Here is a 21,478-nt window from a genome sequence, read left to right on the forward strand (position 1 = left end):
GGACATTACTTTAAGTGGAATGCCTTAGTGATTTGTTCTATGCCTTGTATAATTTGAAAATTTTCATGAAGGCAGAAATAACAAAGCTTATCACATTTGCAGATGACACAAGACAAAGAGAAACAGAAAGAATATTAAAAGGCATAGTCAGGATCAAAAAATATTCAAAGACTAAACTAATGCCCTAAATTTATTAAAAATCAAATATAATGAGAATAAGCATAGTCTTCATAGGAACTCAAAAAAATCAATTTGACAAATATAAGATAGGGGAAGCTATAGCTAAAAAGCAATTTGACTGGAACATATAGCTGAGGGATCAACAAACAGCTAACCGAACAGGATTTAACAGCACAAAACAAAAGACAAAAAATTAATGAGAAATCATGCCGTGTTAATAGATACATTTTGTTCAGGGCCAGGGAGGCAATCGCTTTGGTGTGTCCTGTGGGAGTTGGGCCTCTGGCTCAAAAAGCTCTGGAGGCTCCTTGTCATCTCAAGGACATTACAGACAGACACTTCTCTGCCTAGTGCTGAAGGTCTTTTCCAATCTGGCTCGGGCCAGCTTTTCCAAGGTAATCATGCATTATCTCAAACTGGCCCTGCTGTTTCTTGCTGCTCCTTGGACCCCAAACTCACCTTCCATCTTTGTGCCTTTTCCCAGACTCGGAGGGCACACCCACCCATTTCATCTCTACCCCTCATAGTCCTCACTGTTTACAGCTCTGCTCTGTTTACACAGATCTTTTGGATCTTTCTGGCTACTTTTACTCCCTCCCAGAAGTAATAAAATAATGTACAAAGGAAATGAAAAGTATTTATTTTAAATTCATGTGTTGTTCTCCCCCTACACACACACACACACACACACACACACACACACACTCACTCACTCACTGAGTTCCTTGATGGCTTCAAGAGTGGTCTCTTTTTGGGGTCTGTATCCCCAAAATGTAACACAATCTCTTATTTTCCAGAAAGTGTTTAATGAGTGCTGGTTGAAAGAATTATTACATTCAGTTCTGGGAGTCACATTTTATTGAAAATGTTAACAAACTAGAGTCTAGAATCTTGAGTTCTTAACCTTGATTCCATAAACTAAAAAAAATTGATAACTGCATTTCAATATAGTATGTTTTGTAATTTTATGTATTTAATGTTATTTTATATTTTATCTAGCTAAGTAGCCCAGTGGATAGAGGGCCAGAGTGCTTTTATAGTCAGAAAAACCTGTATTTAAATCTAGTCTCAGATACTTCCTAGCTATATGACCCTGCACAAGTCACTCAACTCTGTTTGCTTCAGTTTCCTCATCTGTAAAATGAGCTGGAAAAGGAAATGGTAATCCATTCCAGTATCTCTACCAAGAAAATCTCAAATGGAGTCATGAAGAGTCAGATACAGCTGAAAATGACTAAACAATAACCACTTCCCAGGATGGCTGTGAGAATCAAATGAGATCATATTTGTAAAGCCCTTAAGGCAGTAAGCACTACATAAACTTTTTTTTTTCCTCTGCCCTTTATTTTGCATTTAAAAACATTCTTCTGAAAAGTCTGTGGCCTTCAGCAGACTACCCAAGAGATCTATGACAGGAAAAGCTAAGAAGCTCTGAGGAAAATGACCACAAGAACCAAGAGAGAGGGGAGATCTGGAGAGGAGGAGGACCTGTAGAGCTTTCTTCTAAGTCCAAATGAAATGCTTTGATTCCCTTTCTATCATCTTGCTTCCATTCTGTGGCATCATGGGCTAGAGAACCCAAACCCTCTTCCCTTGAGCATGCAAATGATGTGAGGAACCTATGATAGTCTTATCTTTAGTAAGTACATTTTATTTAATTTGAGGAGCTAAGCAAACATGAGCAGTTTAACAAGTTATTTAGTTTGATTAGCAGCTCGGTGATGGGAACTCATCTGAACTTAACAGTCAGACACAGAGGGATCAAGGTTACCCCATTCATTTATGTTTCGAAGCACTATCACTAATGGGCAGGACAGAAAAGGAAGATAAAATTCAGGGTCATAAACATTGTTCTTTTGTTTGCCAGAAAAGTTCCTGGTTTAACAACAACAAAGTATTCATTTTATCACTGAGCTGCTAGGGAAGTTTGGGGTTTTCTAAGTATCATGACATATATGATAAACTTGGGAAACAGTACAATGAATAAATTCCATCTTCACAATTTAATTGGAATTTTGTTAATTTATTTGTATGATCATATTATCTTTTGAAGATGAATGACAAAATTTTTAAAAAGGAAAAAACTAATAATTGATCTATTATGAATAGATGGAAAAGGAGAGGTAAAATTTTAAAAGATATCAGAAAGATCCAGAACCTTTTAAAAGGACAAAAAAAATAGGTAAAATAACATAAAAATGTAAACTGCAAAAATGATCCTGAATATTCTATGAAATAAATGTAACAGATATCTGATTGACTATAAAAGGTTTTACATTGTCACCCAACCCATTTCTCTTGCTCTACACTCATCTGCAAGGGATTCATCTTGTGATTCAAAATATAAACAGAAATAACCAGTAACATTAGGAAAGGTTTAAAGACAGCTTTGAAAAACATATTTTTTTTCCTCTTCAAGTTCTGCATTAATCTGTGCTTTAACAACCAGTTTCAGGACAGAGGATTTCTTCAATTCCTACACTGAATGCTTCAATATCATGAGAATGAAAACTTTTATAAAGAAGGGCTTTCTCTCCTAATTTCATTTCTAGGGTTTATAGCATCCAATTTTTGCCAGAAAGGAGAGAAATGTGTGTGTCATCCTTCTCTGAGATGTCATTGGCCATGACAATAATAACTATTGTTCATGTTTACATATTATTTTGAGATTTATAAAGTGATCTTACAATAATCTTGTAAAGTATATGATACAATTGTGACTATTCTCACTTTATGGATAAGGAAACTGAGTCTCAGAAACCCCAAGTTCCCAAGGTGTTAACAAATGATAAATGACAAGCAGGGCCATACTCTGCAAAACTGGTCTCCTGAGTCTAAAACAAGGGCTCCTTATGTTATACCATACTGCCCCCGACAGGTGAGAACCATGCAGCTCAGAGAACATGATTTATCTGACATAACATGTTGTTTCAATCACAATAATTTTGAATTATCTTAAATTGACCTCCATCTCTGTCAGTACAGTAACAGAGCAAATTCAGTCTGAGAGAGAATTGGAGCCAAGAAGAATGAGGACAAAGAAAATAATAAGTCCATTGACTTCTCAATACATCCCAGAATCCCAAAGAATGACCTTCACCCTCTTAGAGACAATGCATCTTAGCCAACTCCAGGGGGGTGAAAAAGCAAATCAGAGGTAGCAAGCACCAGGGAAAAAAAGAAAGAAAAATTGTATGTAACCTAAAGGTCTAAAGGAAATGATAGCAAGAAGCATATTTACAGCAAGGACACCACAAAAAGATTATTATAGAAACATAAAGAAAGGCAAAAAGTGAATGAGGAAGGAAAAATGAATATTCAAAGAATCCTCTCACAACAGAGGAAACTGAGTGAAAAAATTCTTGACAAAGGAAATTTATTACAGAAAAGTTTGCAATAACAAGAACCTCTAGAATAAGACCAAAAGAATAGCCCCAGAATTAAGTAAAAATATCAAAGTACAGACAGAAATCAGAAATCTTAAGGAAAAAAAATACAAAGTCTATCCAAAGAGACAGAGAAGGAGAGATAGAGAAAGACAAAGAGAGAATGCTAGAATAAGAGACAAAAATAAACAGAGATACATAGACACAGGTAGAACTACAGAATTGGAAAGTGAAAATGAAGAGAAATTAGAAAAATTAAAATTAAAATCGAAAGGTAAGGGAAAAAAACATGAAAGATAAACAAATTGACAGGCCTAAACTTGAAGATAGCTTGTAAAAAGATAAAGGAAAGTTACGTCTTTATATAATATAATATATATTGTGTGTGTTTTATATATATATATATATATATATATATATATATAGACAAATATACATAAAACAGAATTTCATCGTTTTCTTCCTATGATGGTTTAACATCTGGTGTTTGCTTTGGAACATTTTGTGAAATAGACAGGGCATATCTAATGAGAAGTCGAACAGATAAGGAAGATAAGCAATGAGAGCTAGATGCTTTTAGTAATACTCCAAGGAAGTTTGGTCAAAGGGAAGAGGTGAAGGGAAGCTTGAGGCACCATCCCCTTTACGATTAAAGGTGCTTACACTAGTATCTCATTTTTAAAAAATGAAAGGCCAAGAAGAAAGAACCTCACCATCTTCAGGGGAAGACACTGAAGATGTCTTCAAAGAGTAACATAAAATATATCCCTGTCCAAAAAGAATTTATAGAACTCAAAAAAGAATTCACAAATCAAATGAGAGATAATGAGGAAAAAAATCCAAGAAAAACAAAATGATTATGAAAAAAATTAACCAACTAGCAAAGGAGATACAGAATCTCAAAGATGAAAATAATTTTTTGAAAATATGAATTGATGGACCCACACTTAACACTATATACCAAGATAAGATCAAAATGGGTCCATGATTTAGTTATAAAGAATGAGATCATAAATAGATTAGAGGAACAGAGAATAGTCTACCTCTCAGACCTGTGGAGGAGGAAGGAATTTATGACCAAAGGAGAACTAGAGATCATTATTGATCACAAAATAGAAGATTTTGATTGCATCAAATTAAAAAGCTTTTGTACAAACAAAACTAATGCAAATAATATTAGAAGGGAAGTAACAAATTGGGAAAATATTTCTACAGTTAAAGGTTCTGATAAAGGCCTCATTTCCAAAATATATAGAGAACTGACTCTATAAGAAATCAAACCATTCCCCAATTGATAAATGGGCAAAGGATATGAATAGACAATTTACAGATGATGAAATTGAAACTATATCCCCTCATATGAAAGTGTTCCAAATCACTACTGAGCAGACAAATGCAAATTAAGACAACTCTGAGATACCACTACACACCTGTCAGATTGGCTAAGATAACAGGAACATATAATGATGAATGTTGGAGGGGATGTGGGAAAACTGGGACACTGATGCATTGTTGGTGGAGTTGTGAAAGAATCCAGCCATTCTGGAGAGCAATTTGGAACTATGCCCAAAAAGTTGTCAAACTGTGCATACCCTTTGACCCAGCATTGCTGTTATTGGGATTATATCCCAAAGAAATACTAAAGAGTGGAAAGGGACCTGTATGTGCCAAAATGTTTGTGGCAGCCCTTTTCATAGTGGCTAGAAACTGGAAAATGAATGGATGTCCATCAATTGGAGAATGGTTGGGTAAATTATGGTATATGAATGTTATGAAATATTATTGCTCTGTAAGAAATGACCAGCAGGATGAATACAGAGAGGCTTGGAGAGACATACATCAACTGATGCTGAGTGAAACGAGCAGAACTAGGAGATCATTATACACTTCAACAAGATACTGTATGAAGATGTATTCTGATGGAAGTGGCTATCTTCAACATAAAGAAGATCCAATTCAATTCCAGTAAATCAATGATGGACAGAAACAGCTACACCCAGAGAAGGAATACTGGGAAAGGAGTGTAAAATGTTTGCACTATTGTCTTTCTACCCAGGTTACTTATAACTTCAGAATTCAATTCTTACTGAGCAACAAGAAATCTGATTTTACACACATATATTGTATCTAGGATATACTGTAACATATTTAATATATATGGGATTGCCTGTCACCTAAGGGAGGGAGTAGAGGGAGAGAGGTGAAAATCTGGAAAAGTGAATACAAGGGATAATATAAAAAAAAATTACCCATGCATATGTACTGTCAAAAAAAATTATAATTATAAAATTAATAAATTATCAAAAAAATATGAATTGAGCAAGGGGAAGCCAGTGAAGCTATGAGAGACCAAGAAATAACAAAGTAGATTATAAAGAATGAGAAAATAGAACAGAATGTGAAACACTTGATAAGAAAAATGACAGATCTGGAGAACAGGTCAAGAGGAGAAAATATAAGTATAATTGGACTACCTGAAAACTATCTCACACACACACACACACACACACACACACACACACACACACACACCTTGACATATAAATCCAAGAAAAATTGCCTTGGAGTGATAAAAACTGAGGGGAAAGTAGAAATAGAAAAAATCCACCAATTACCACCTCAAAGAGATCCAGAAACAATTACTGCCAAATTTTGAAACCTCCCAAGAAGAAAATTTTGCAAGAAACAAGAAAAAAAATTCAAATACGCTGGAGCTACAATTAGAATTGTACAAGATTTATCAGCAACTACAATAAAAGACCACAGGTCCTGGAATCATATCTACTGACAATTAAAAGAAACTAGGGCCCTATAGCCAAAAAATATCAAATCCAGTAAAATTATCCATAATATTGAATGAGAAAAAAATAAACATTTAATGAACTTGCATATTGTCAGGTCTTTCTATCAACCAAAACCCGAACTTAATAGAAAATTTCAAGAATTCAGCATGGGACAAAATGGTTTTATGGGGTTTTTTTGAATATGAAAAATGTAAACTATATGTTTAAGATTTGGTTTAGCTCAAGACTGGCAGAGTTAAGGTAAAAATAGCAGTTTTTACAGAGGAAGAACCAATAGCATTAGAGAAAAGAGAAGGGTTCATAATTCTCAGAGTCTACTCTCATTGGGAATGGGTTCAATAGGCATTGCTACAAATATATCATAAAGGGTTTAGCAACTTCCAAAATCTATAAAGAAATAAGGGGGAAGGGGATGGGTATATAGGGAAGTAATCGGTCAGGGAAGACAAGATCTATGGGTGGGCAGAGATTGAAATAATAGCAAGATAAGTTATGGAGCAGAAATTAAAGCAAAAGTCACAGGGATAAGAAAGATGCTTTTTTTATGTGTGTATGGGGATGTATATGTATATATTTACATATGTATACACAAATATAATATTTTCTTAACTATAGCTTGCTTAGGAATGGGGGAATGAAAGGGGGAAAATAATGTAAATAAGGTGTGTAGCAGAGAACAAAAACCAATTTACAAAGAAGTATAGAAAAGATGGGACATTCATGAATACAATTTCTTATACCAATATGTATAAAACATACACACACACAGACTTTATTGATCTGGTAATTTGTTGTTATATATTTTGAATATATCCTAATGTTCTGCTGGTCACATGACAATGTTTTCTTTTGTTTTGTGTTCCTGTTCTTCTTTTTTCTTATTCTTTGTTTTTTTTTTTAATTTAATTAAATTAAATTTTTAAAAATCAAATTAAATTTTTAAAAAAGAAATACTCCAGGGAGCTTTAATGAGTAAAAAAAAAGATGGGTATTTTTTCATAATTATTATGTGTTACAATACAACAGTAAATCTGCCAGCATTGATGTTTTATGTAAGGATGATTGTACCTTGCTTTAATTGTGAGCTTTGAAATTTGCTACCTGAATTAATGCTCTTGGGATTTTATATTTGATCTATTTTCTTTGATCTCACTTTGATCCAAGATAAACAAGTTGATGCTGAGAAATCAATAATCCCTCATATAAAGAGAAGCATTATTTGGACAACAAAGAGTGCATGGAAGCAGCTCTTAGTGGTTACACATTGCTGGGGATACTGAAATGGCAGCCTTGAAAAGACAAGGGGAGGATCATGCTGACTTATCTGTCCCATTACATTCCTTCTCTCCTTTGGAAGGGAAAGCCTCCCACTTAGACCAAGGCCCAGATATATCCCTTAAATAATGTAAAGTCCTGAAGCAGCTGTTCCAAAATGTCTAACCATTCCATGGAATTAAAAAGAACTAAGAAAACTCTGATCCAGCAATCAGCTAGTCACTCAGACCTAGATCCAAAAGAAGTTTAACACATTATGGCAAAGCCCTTCTTTCTACTTGGAAAATGCAGAATATCTCAGGAATACTCTTGTCCATATTAATTGGTGATGAAGCTTCAATTGACTTTCTTTTGCTTTCACCTCTAAACTCACTCAAGGAAGTTATCCCTATTTCTTTAATCCACATTTTATTATACTTGAAAACATAAAAATAAAGAATATGGAGGCAAAGAAATAGGTGCTCTTCATTTTCTCCCTCTTTATGTGACTCTATTTTAGAAAAATGGCTTTTCCTCAGTGTAGATTACATATGCCCCAACATTTGAATTTATTTAAATTTACCCTATTTACAATTTGCTCTGTGGAATTGGGCATGAAGAAAGCTCACTTCTCCCAGTCAATCATAACTAAAACAAATTGCTTAGCCCTCCTTATAAGGCTAAACTTGGGGAAAAAAACTTGCTGTTTCCTCTTCACTGGAAAACTTCCAAAACTAACCAAAAAAAATGCATTTAAAAAAAATATCAATATAAGCATCTACTCTCCTTGGAGAACATAAGTGTTTGAAAATAGGAATTTCTGCGTGACTGTCAGCAGAATCCAATGGAAAAAAATTAAAATTAATCTTGGCATTCTGGGAAAGAAAAGAAATTAATCTAGCTACAAGAATAATTATGGACAACATTAAACATATTATTTTTCCTTAGAGTATTAAAGTCTGCTCCATGTTCTAGTTTGAGGGATACTCTTCTGAAAATTCCTCCCCAAAGCTATTAGTTTCCTAGGGGACAATTCTAAGAAGTCCTCCCTTTCCTTAGCTATGTATCTCTGAATAAACCTTATCTGACTTGCTATTTCAAATTCTTCCTATCCTGACATTTTTAATACACTCAAGTCCAAAAAGCAAACAATTTTTTTTAAAAAGCTAACAAAAAAATTTCCTTAGGAAGAAAAATGTATTAAGTTTATATCATTTGTAACCATTTAGGCCCATAACTGAAAGGATGAAAAGTGGGAGGAATTCATTTATTGAAAACATAAAAATTTACAGGTTGATTTTTTTCTTCTCTACATTCTTATCACCTATGTGAATATATAAATATTATAAGTTGTATTCATATAAAGTACCTTTAGCATATGAAAGAAAAAATAATTTCTAAAGTGAAACTTTCTCATATATTTCTATTTGAAAAAAAAATGCAAATTCAACAAACCAGTATGCCTCTAAAAATAAAATTGTTCCATAAAGTCAATTTAACACAACACTTACCTTCACTAATAGCATGAGGTTTAATAATGCAGCAAGTACAATTAGTAAATTTTGCAGTATTTACTGGGCCACCACTTCCACTTGAAGGAAAGAACAACTCCAATTCCTAAAAACAAAAAATAGATTCTGATGTCACAGATGCTCTACAAATTCTAATATCTGTAATAATCTTGTGATATAAAAATAAATTTATTATTTAAAAAATAACTCATTTGCCTCAAGGATTCTAGTAAATAAGCAATTAAGAATTAAACAAATTACAAGTAATAAATGTAGTAAAGTTCACAAACTAATATTAACAAAAATATGAATTAACCTGGCATATGAATAAAATATGACTTGGGTTAACAAATCTTACCTAATATGTTTTTAGAAATACTATGTTAAAGAACAGATGCAAGTCATCATGTAGAGAGCCTTGAGGACTCTTGAGGCACAGAGCCTTTTGTGACTCCGAACACAACATTTAAACTCTGAATTTTCAGACAACTCTCTAAAAATCTAAAATGCACAATTGTTATTGGTCTAAAATGGTAACAGGTATCTCTTCACTGGAAAACTCCCAAAACTAACAAAAAAATGCATTTTAGAAAAAAAATTAATCAACATTAGCATCTATTCTCCTTGGAGAAAATAAGTATTTGAAAGTAGGAATCTCTGAGTGACTGTCAACAGAATCCATCGGAAAAATTAAAACAAATCTTGGCCTTCTGTGGAAGTAAAAAAATTAATCTTCAGAAATCCTTTCACAACACTTACTTGTTTTATTTTTTTATTGGGGGCAAGAAGCCGAGCCAAATATAGTGACTATATTACTTAATTAAATTATAGTGACTATATTAATTATTTAATTAAATTAAATTTCTCTAGTCCCATGCTGGTATTTTGGCTACATTATTCTTTTGCCCAGGACATCAAACAGACCATGCAGTAATCTGAATGGTCTATTAAAAGACTCAAACAGCCAAGGGACTATGCCAAGTTTTAATTCTTTGGGTCAGCTAGATGTGGTTTTATACACTAATCCAGTAAAGTAAAAAGTTGATCCACTTTCAAGAATGATCCACTTTTTTAAAAAGCCAAAAACGGAAAAAAAAACTATCCAATAATATTAGGCATTATGCTGATATCAATTTTAGTAAAAGTACAACTTCTTTAAGCTGCAATGAAATGAGAATATCATATTCATAAATGCAAAGTCCTTTTAACAAATTAATTTAACCTTATTCTTTATTATTCCTTTGTATGGTTAAGAAATATTCAGTATCCTTACTTCTTGTTACAAATGACAAAAAATGTCTCCTTTTATATATCATTTGAAAAAGTGAGAGGTTATGATACAAGATGCCATGGAAAAAGTACTGGATTTCAAGTTAGATAACCTGGGATCAAATAACATTCCCCGGACAACTCAGGGGATCTTTTTTTTTTTTTAAGAATAAAAACATATGTTTCAGTTCTTTCTATGGAGGTAGAAAACATTTTTCATCATAAATCCTTCGAAATTATTTTGGATCATTGTATTGCTGAAAATAGCTAAGCCGTTAATAATTGATAAATGCATAATATTAATGTTACTGTGTACAATGTTATCTTGATTCTATTCACTTCACTTTGAATCAATTCATTTAATTCTTCCCAGTTTTTTTTTTCCTGAATCATTCTACTTATCATTATTTCTTCTTATCACAACTTATTCAGCCATTTCCCAATTGATGGGCATCCCCTGAATTGACAATTTTTTGCCACCATAAAAAAAACTGCTATAAATATTTTTGTATTTAGAAGTCCTTTTCTTTTTCCTTTGACCTCTCAGGGATAAGACCTAGTAGAAGATCAAAGGGTATGCATAGTTTTATAGCCCTTTGGTCATAATTCTTGCTTGCTAGCCAGAATGGTTGGATCAGTTCACAATTTCACCAACAGTTTTTTTCCTTCATCCCTTCCAACATTCATCATAACTAATGTTTTCTTTTTTTATTATAGCTTTTTATTTACCATATATTTGCATGGGTAATTTTTCAGCATTGACAATTGCAAAGCCTTTTGTTCCAATTTTTCCCCTCCTTTCCCCTACCCTCTCTCCCACAGATGGCAGGTTGACCAATACAAGTTATATATGTTAAAGTATATGTTAAATACAATATATGGATACCTGTCCAAACAGTTATTTTGCTGTACAAAAAAAATCAAACTTTGAAACACTGTACCAATTAGCCTGTGAAGGAAATCAAAACTGCAGGTGGAATAAAATAGAGGGATTGGGAATTCTATGTAGTGGTTCATAGTCATCTCCCAGAATTCTTTTGCTGGGTGTAGCTGGTTCAGTTCATTACTGCTCTATTGGAACTGATTTGGTTCATCTCATTGTTGAAGAGAGCCACGTCCATCAGAATCAATCATCATACAGTATTGTTGTTGAAGTATATAATGATCTTGGTCCTGCTCATTTCACTCAGCATCAGTTCATGTCTCTCCAGGCCTTTCTGAAATCATCCTGTTGGTCATTTCTTACAGAACAATAATATTCCATAATATTCATATACCATAATTTATTCAGCTATTCTCCAATTGATGGGCATCCACTCAGTTTCCAGTTTCTGGCCACTACAAAGAGGCTGCCACAAACATTCTTGCACATATAGCTCCCTTTCCCTTCTTTAAGATCTCTTTGGGATATAAGCCCAGTAGTAACACTACTGGATCAAAGGGTATGCACAGTTTGATAACTCTTTGAGCATAGTTCTAAATTGCTCTCCAGAATTGCTAGATGTATTCACAATTCCACCAACAATGCATCAGTGTCCCAGCTTTCCTACATCCCCTCCAACATTTCGCATTATCTTTCCCTGTCATTCCAGCCAATCTGACAGGTGTGTAGTGGTATCTCAGAGTTGTCTTAATTTGCATTTCTCTGATTAATAATGACTTGGAGCATCTTTTCATATGGCCAGAAATAGTTTCAATTTCTTCATCTGAGAATTGTCTGTTTATATCCTTTGACCACTCATCAATTGGGGAATAGTTTGATTTCTTATAAATTAGAGTCAATTCTTTATATATTTTGGAAATGAGGCCTTTATCAGAACCTTTGACTGTAAAAATGTTTTCCTAGTTTATTGCTTCCCTTCTAATCTTGTCTGCATTAGTTTTGTTTGTATAAAAACTTTTCAATTTGATATAATCAAAATTTCCTATTTTGTGATCAATAATGACCTCTAGTTCTTCTTTGGTCATAAATTCCTTCCTTTTCCACAGTAACTATCCTATATTCTTCTAATTTATTTATAATCTCATTCTTTATACCTAGGTCATGAACCCATTTTGACCTTATCTTGGTGTACAGTGTTAAGTGTGGGTCAATGCCTAGTTTCTGCCATACTAATTTACAATTTTCCCAGCAGTTTTTGTCAAACAGTGAGTTCTTATCCCAAAAGCTGGGGTCTTTTACCCAGGGGATCTTGCACAGCTTCTTTAGGTCTGGAAGGCCTTTCCTCATCTTTAAGGATGGACAAGTTGTATCCTATCTCTCTCTCTCACCTACTCCAACCCAGCTTTTGTAAGAGGCAAAGAAAACATCAAACAATATGTTGAGTTTTCACTTTGGGACCCCTTTACAAAATGTAAAGTTTTCTGTGATGTTAGCCCAGCTGGCTATTAATAGAATGACCAAACATAGGCAAGTGTCCTTTAGGGGAGGAAGAAGGCACATTCTTCCTTCCTGAGAAAGAACTGTCAGAGGCAGCTCCAAGAAGTGTGGGCCCTCGCACGAGACAATACAGCCAACTACCGATTAAGAAAATTGGCTGGAAGTCGAATGGTGAGTTACTGAAGGAATGGTCAATCAAACCCCATTGTACCAGAGATATGTTACCTTGGTAAGCCACACATGGAGGGAGCTTCTACACCAGGCACATTTTACAAACACACACAAAAATATCTCCAACTCAGACTTAAAAACTCTCTGAAGTTACTGGATACAAAACAGATTTAAATATAAACTAATATTTGTGGATACTGAATGAGACCACTATTCCACATGCAAGTTCTTCCCTCAAGGACAAGAAAGGACTTGTGATCATTGTTATTTTATAGCTTTCTATAACTTTCTGATAGAACGCTTCTCACTATGTGACTTAGCCAAATCCTCCCCACAAACTCCAGCAAACTACTTCTACTTATCACCTAACTTCCAGGTGAATAGGATAAGAGATATGAAGGAAGGTAATAATATTGTATATGCAGGTTTATTATAGATTGCTATCTATAAAGGAGTGTATTATAGTGGTAGCTGCATTCATTGTAACAAGCCACAGTCAAGATGAAGCTCTATGATGACAATGAAAAATTTTACTGAGGAAAAAGCTGGCATTCAAATTTCTCTGCATTGTTATACTGAAATATTTATAGAGGACCAATGGGCATAATTCAATAGTTTCTCTAAATATGTCAATATTTTAAGAAATACTTTCTTACCTAAAAAATTTGTTTTTATAAACATGTTTATTATTTTCAAAAATAACCTCCCCTTTTTAATAATGCATAAGCATCAATAATCAAAAGCTATGTTCAAAGAAATTTTTTTAAATCCTTACCTTGGCAGCAGTAGCAAAAGAATCAGGAGCATGAACTGTATTTCTTACACAATCTGTTCCAAATTTTGCTCTAATGCTTTCAGGAAAATCTGTACGAGCTACACTAGGGTTTGCAGGTCCTATCAATTTCTTCCATTCATTGACAGCATCATTTCCTAAAATCTCCATAGCAATAACAGGACAACTTGTAATAAACTGGATAAGCTCACTGCAAAATAGATTTTCGAAGAATATATGTTAACCAATGAATGTATCTCAACATGGAAAATCTATTAAATTATAGGCAAACTGCAAAATAAATTATCTATAAAAAAGTTACTGAGTATTATTTTACAATGGACATGCTGGCATTTTATAATTAAGTAGTTGTGTGATAGTGTAGTTCTCCACATATCACTGATATTGTCAGATGACTTAAAAAACAGAAGCAAAATCACTATAATAATATGTCTTTGTAGAAAACAATTATCAGATGTCTCCCCTGCTGTAAAAAAGTAATAAATTGATTTGGCTTTTTAAAGACTCTAATGTCCTAAGATACTAATCAATTCAATTTCAAAAATCTCTATTATTTTTTAAACTACATAAGAAATTATTGTAGTATTGGAAACATAAAGATAAAAAAATGACCCAGTCTTTGCTCTTGGGGAGATTATAAAATAAGGAGAAATGACATGCATATAATATAAATGTAAATATACATAATAATACTAATTCTATAAACTACTATTCTGTATTACAACACCCCTACCAGCAACCAAGATTCTGACCAGTCTAGATCAATCTATTGGCCATGGTGCTGACACAGCCAGCATAATAGGCATTCAGGTACCTATCTATAAGATCAATCAAAGGAACCCCATTGAGAGCATATTATTCTCAGCTTCTGCCTCAGTGTTTCCTCAGAACTTTGAAATATGTTTTTTTAAGGATTCAGAACCCCTGGTCCACCAAGAAATCCCAAACCTGAGAAGCTCCATGACCTGTACTCATTCTGGCGTCATGAAGTGTTGTCTCCTAATCCCAGAGGGGCAGCTATAACTAGATAGTTAAATGGATTTCCTTAAGAAAATCCAATTTCTCCTGGATGGCATGGACATCTTGTAGAGAGTCAATGATAATTAGGTACAGTCTGAAATTTGCTAAGCCAACAACAGATCGATATCCTAGATCAAATAGGTTATGTTTTTTTTTTAATCTTAGAACCAATAGGAAGCCTCTGAAATCTTTTGATCAAGGAAATGACATGATCAGGAGGGGGTTGAGAACTAGAACTGTATTGTCATTGGTATCGGGAATTCCAGGATGAGGATTCTTTTAATAATGAAGGTTGGCCAAAGTTTGCAACTTATCATCTTCAAGGGTTGCCTAGAACCCTGAAAAGTTTATCTAATGCTCCACAGCCATAGGCAAGACTGAACTCAGGTCAGTGCTCTATCTATGCCATGCTGCCTCTCCATGACTTGATCAGATTAGAGAAAAATAATCAGAAGATTTCTTTGGTAAGTGAATGGGAGGGAGATACACTGGAGAGAAGACATATCTTCAAAGCAAAGAGAAGGCATTAGAATAAACCAGGGGAAAAAGTGATGAGAACCTGAATTTGAGTGAAGTTTGATTAGAGATTAGTTCCAAGAGTCTCATTTGAATTACATGTTATACATTCAGAATCTTTATAGGGAGGATACCCTCAACAGATGCGAATTTAGGGTTAGGGTTAGGGTTAGGGTTTTTATAAGCATTGTTCTGTATTAAGGGAGGTTCTCAAAAATATGTTGATTAAGATGAAAAAAATACAAAATTGATCACATTCTTCTGGAAGCAAGGAATTCTCAATAGGTATGAAGATTATACATTCAAAAAAAGAAGCTTGTTTTTCTGAATATACAATAAATGCAGGATACGATAACTTACATATCAGGGATTCTTTTTATCCAACTCAAGGACCCAAAAAACAATATCAAAAGATGGTTTTATATTAGTGCAATTGCACTCTCTACAAATTCTTCAAACGACACAAATGAACAAGCAACATACAAAACTTTTAAAATAAGACAAGATTGAATGGACTTCCTTTATATATAGCCAGTTCCTTATGTTAATACCTACTTATAGATTGGCTTTGATAGATGATCAACATAAAAATCTGTTGCTTCTTTCCTGTAGTATAATATAAATAATGGTTATTAGAAACATTTTTGATAGTTTATCAATTAAGTTTAGACAATCATTGTCCATTTATGTTTAATCTAAAGCTACACTGCTTTTGAGACTTTTCTCCAAATTTTCCAGGTCAAAAACTAAACACAAATCTCTAAAGCAAGTCATTGCCTAGGTAAGGGCTACTACAAATTAACTTAGCTATACTGAATTAATTTTTTATCTTCCAGATGCTTTTAACTAAGATCTTCCTCATTAAGATGCTTATCAGAGAAATCACTAAATAAACAAATCTCACATTTGTCCATTAGTAATTATTTGTTCTCAAGAGTTCACCAGATCACTAAATTGGAGAGAATTAAGGGAAATACAAAGTCATCTTCAAGCCTCAAATATAACTCACCAAAGCTTTCCTTGGCAATAAAGATTATTCTATAGTTACTTTCTTTTGACAGTCCTTTTGAACCCCTTTTGGGGTTCTCTTGTGAATCCTTCTAAAATCAAACAATGAGCATTTTATAAGCATACACTATTTGCCAAACAATGTACTGGGTTCTAGGGATACAATGACAAAAATTTTAAAAGCTCCCTGCCCACAAGGAGCTCACATTCTATGAGAAGAGGTACAGTGTGTGCATTCAGGCAAATACAAAATGGGGACAAAGTGAGTGAGAGTAAAATTCAGGGCAGAGGCACAAACAGCTAAAGAAAGATGGGGAGGTGGGACAAGGAGATAAGGCCTGAATCGAATTTGAAGACAGATTTTGAAGACAGAGGTGAAGAGGGTTCTCCAAAAAGCATGACCAATGGCCATACCGAGAAGATTTTAGAGAAGGGTAGGAATGGCAAGAGGATTGCAAAGGTTTAAAAAGTCAACTGGATAGAAAAAGAAGTGATTAGGCATCAGTTCACATGAAAAAGACTTGTGGGTCCCAGGTAACTACTTGAGAGTAATGGAACTTGAGTGTAATAGAAAACTCAGTGGATCTGGACTCTGAAGAGCTCAGTAGAAATTTTTGGCCCTGCTCTTCCCAAGGGCTAGGATTGAGAATTGCTTCTTGCTTTCTCTAAACTTCTGTTTATCTAAAAAATAAAAATAATATTTGCTCTATCTACCACACACACAATTATCATAGGGAAATCTATTTCCTAAATCTCAAAGCAACATATAAATGTGAAATATTGCCATTTCTAACTGCAAAATTAATGAGGTATTATGTGAATGCTTTGAAAACTAATGCAATCTTAGACCACATTTAGACAAGATTAAGAGTCAGGAAATAATAATAATAATAATAATAATAACTAACATTTATATGGCATTTGCTATGTGCTAATGCTTTACATTTATTTATTTTCTTTGCTCTTCACAATAATCCTGTGAGGGAAGTGTTATTATTATCCCTATTTTTCAAAGGGAAACTGGGGCAAATAGCTGTTCAGTGACCTAGCCTGATCATATTGCTATTAAGTATGTATATGACCCAGATGAAGCATTTGAGCTATTTAAATATATAAAGAGCCATCGTGAGGAAAGGGATCAAACTTACTTTGGACATCCACATGGGCCAAAAAGTAGGACAAAGAGAAGAAACAAGAAAGTGACTTTTGGGTCAATGTCAGATAGAACATTATTAGAAGCACACTAACTTTAGTCCAGGGAACACTTCCTTCTCTACTGGGAGCAGAGCACTAGCTGAGGCACAAAGTATAAGTAACGCATGGTACCTGCCTTGATGAAACTTAGCATCTGACCTAAGAGAGAACAGACACAAGTTCCCCATGTCTGGAATGGGAGGAGGGCCCAAAATCACCATTCCTGGCATTCCCCTGAAGACCTCTGAGCAAGGCCCCACCCCCTGCTGAGGGTCCCACTTGGAGATAATGTCAATGACCAACAAGCTCCTCCTCCCATCCCGCTGCAGGTCTCCCTACCTACTGCTCTTCTTTCTAGTCCTTGGGGCCAGGCGGAGCAAAACAGAAACCAGGCTTCAGGACTAGAAAATCACCATGCCCTTGAGATTCCTCTTCTATTTCCTTAGAATCCCCACTAATTTCCACAGACCACAGTGAGTGTGGCCATCTATGCATTTGGGGGGGAAAAAAATCCTGAACCTTAAAAACAGCAAATTACCTTGAAAGCATCATCATCTTGAGTTTGCTTATTTTAAATCCAGCTTTATTTATCATATCAATTATCTCTCCAGCATGTGGTACTGCATCTGGTTTAAGTAATGCCAGGGTCCTATAAAAGAAATAGGGGACAATTCTCAAAAAGGAAAACTACCAGTAAAATACACACACACACACACACACCACACACACACACACACACACACACACACACACACACACAGATTCACATACACACAAATGAAAAGATACCTACAATGTGTATTATATTTACACGTTGAAAAGTGCTAAAGTCAAAACTACGAAACATATGTAAACAATACTTTATAATAGCATAAATTATAAAATATATACCAACAATACTATATAACAATATGAACAAAACACATAAACAAAACTATAAAACATATAAACAATACTATTTAACAGTATAAATTATAAACATACAAACAATACTATATAATAACATAAACAAAACTATAAAGCATATAAAACTACAAAACATCAGTCTTTGAAGAATATTTTTATTGCTTAAGGTGGTTTATATATTATAGAACAGAAAGCTTAATAACTTCATTATGGCTATGACTTGTTTATTTTAATATATATGTACTATATAGCTTTCACATGCATGGAACCCCAATCATCCCCCAGTAAAATCAGGCTGAGAGTAACTGACAGGTCTCAAACTTATCCGTGAGTTACAGGGGGTGTCTCAAGCATGTGAAGACTTCTGTTGGCAAAATGGGCAAATGAGAACGATTTGTTCTAATGGCCATAAAGATGACTGGGGAGCTCCTAGAGTTTGGTCAGACAATGAAGACACCAAGATAATCCACTGCATCCCCATTGCCTGTAATCTTGAAATCTGTTTTTCCATTCTTTAAAAAAAATAAAATTCTCATTGAAACCCATTAATAATAAAATAGAAACAAGTAGATTTTTGTTATTGTAAATCTCATTATGCTCACTGCATAATTCCTTGAAAATTTTTTTCTTCCAGAAACTAATAGCTGGCATAAATACTAATTAGGAAGGCAAAGAAGTACAAAATACTCATTTAAGCTTTTCATTTAAATTTTTTGATACAATAAGGTAAGACATGACAATGCAAGGTACATTATCTTTTAAAAATATTTGCACTAGGTCAGGATATGGGGACAAAGTTGGTCTATCAAGTTCTACAGAGTATGAACTTTTATCTTATGGGTGGGTTTTTTTCCTTACTTATGACCAGATAACTTTCTGGGATGTAAAAGACAAAAGAATAGTAATCAATAGAAATTAATAGGTATCAATAAAAATTTATTTAAAGGGAAAAGGTCCAATATTCAGAGAAAATGTTTTTGTAGTAGAAATGAGGTAGAAGTTTTTTGATCCCTATAAATTAAGGAATGACTAAACAAATTGTGATAAATTAATACAAAAGATTATTACTATGTTTAAAGAAACAACTAATATTGAGAACACAGGAACATAAGAAACAAATGAATTAAGCAGAACCAGGAAAATAACACACACAATGATTATAATAGTGTAAATTAAAGAACAACAATAAAAGTTGAAACTGAATCTTGCATAATTTAAATAACCAAGCTTGAGCCCAAAGAAGAGAGATGAGAATGAAACTGCCTTCCTTCATTGCAAAGATGGGAGACTATGGATATGGAATAGAGATATATTGTTGGACTTAATGTGTTATTTAGTTTTGGTGAATTTCTTTTCTTTTTTATTCTTTGTTATAAGAACAGCTTTCTGGATGGAAAAGAATTGTTATTTTGAAAATAAAATATTATTAAAACAAAAGCTATCACTTAAAATGTAAAAAAAAGTTTCCAAGTAAAATAATCTGTTCCCTTTGTTTTGTTTCTTTGTATACTGTGAGAATGCCTAAAATGCTTCTCTTAAGTTAAAAATTTTAAAAATGTTCTTTCATCAATGATTAAGCCCAGATTTAGAGGATGTATTTTCATTTTTATCTTATGAATCTTTACTTTTCAGAATATTATTATTCTGTCTCCTTTATATTACTTATATTTATTGCTATTATTTTTCTCTCATATTTGAAAATAATTATCCTTAATGCTTGCAAGAAAGTGTTTGTTATGGAAACTGTAAAATTTGACCATTACACATCCCATCTTCCGTGTCAGTTGCTTTCCCAATTCAATTTATAAACATTTATTAAGCATCTACTATGTGCCAGGCATTGTGCTAAGCAGGGAGATATGAATTTTTAAAACAGTCCCTGCATTTAAGGAGCTTATAATCTAATAGGAGAAACAACACATAAAAACAGGCATCAAAGCAGAGAGGCTGCACAGGACAAAAGGGTTACCTGGCAATGGGATCTTGTTCCATAGAGTTGAAAATAGGCAGAGCAGCAGATGCAGAATGGAGTCATGTTTTTACTTTTAGAAAATTCATGTTCACTTTTAACACTATTGCCTTTTATTTCTTTTGTGGCAAATTTTCTTTCACCATCTTTTATGTTCCAGATATGTAATGTCTCTTAAAAAAAAGTCTACCTCTTTGTAGAGATATACCTTTATGAGCTCAATTTTTCCTGGTCTTCTTTTTTTCCTTTTTTTTTAAATTCTTAATTGAAAGCTCTAAATTAAACTAAAATTATTCTTTATTTCTATTAAAAACTTCCTAATTCTTTTTAACCATTGTGCTGAGCTAAAATCTCTAGGAAATATAAAAAACTCTTTTTGTCATCAGACGGTAATTTCTGAATAAGTTGAGAAACTCTAAGAGTAGTCATTAATGGTTGTTGATAAGTTGCAAGGAGGTTTGCAATGGAGCTCTACAGGGATCTGAGCTTCCCTCTGTGCTATTTACAATTTTATTAATACCTTAGATAAAGGCATAAATGCCATCCCAATCAAAACTGCCAATGATCCAAAGCAGGGAAGGAGAGGTACCACAGTGGATGGCTAGGTCAGGATCTAAGATTTGATAGATTAAAACCACTTATTTAAATATACTATGGAATTTTATAGGGGTAAAGTTTGATAAATAAAATTTGAAAGATGCTTGATTAGATAACGGTTTGCCTGAAAAGGGGCTAGTTAGCTAGATAGTTTACAAACTCAGTGAGTTCACAGAGCCATATGGCATCCAAAAAAAAGTAATGTGGGGCTCAGTTAGGAGAGATAGCAGTTTCTAAGAATAAGGAGATACTACTCTGCCTTGGTAAGATGACATCAGGTGTATCATATTTAAGATGATGCACCTCGGCTTAGGAAAGGTATTGATTAGATGGCAAGCCTCCAGAGAAGAGCACCTAGAATGGAGAAAGTCCATGCCACGTGAGAATCAAGAAGTATGTTTGGCCTATAAAATAGAAGACTTGTAAATAGCTATTTTCAGACATATAAAAGGCTGTTGTATGCAAAGATATAAAGAGGAAAATTTAGGTTCAAAAAATGGAAAATTTCCTAATAATTAGA

General features: G+C 33.7%; 1 protein-coding gene across 4 annotated transcripts in view; it reads right to left on the bottom strand.

Moving 5' to 3' along the window:
- NME7 (NME/NM23 family member 7) overlaps window positions 1–21,478 on the bottom strand; it is a 155,739-nt gene that overhangs the window by 98,747 nt on the left and 35,514 nt on the right. For all 4 annotated transcript variants that reach the window (XM_074308297.1, XM_074308299.1, XM_074308296.1 and 1 more), the window contains exons 4-7: window positions 18,025–18,135; window positions 15,840–15,890; window positions 13,731–13,938; window positions 9,136–9,241 (exon numbers count right to left, since the gene is read on the bottom strand). In XM_074308297.1, coding sequence (XP_074164398.1) covers window positions 9,136–9,241; window positions 13,731–13,938; window positions 15,840–15,890; window positions 18,025–18,135 — 476 coding nt within the window. The remainder of the gene's footprint in view (window positions 1–9,135; window positions 9,242–13,730; window positions 13,939–15,839; window positions 15,891–18,024; window positions 18,136–21,478) is intronic.

This window comes from Sminthopsis crassicaudata, chromosome 4, assembly GCF_048593235.1.
Source record: "Sminthopsis crassicaudata isolate SCR6 chromosome 4, ASM4859323v1, whole genome shotgun sequence".
Classification (NCBI taxonomy): Eukaryota; Metazoa; Chordata; class Mammalia; order Dasyuromorphia; family Dasyuridae; genus Sminthopsis; species Sminthopsis crassicaudata.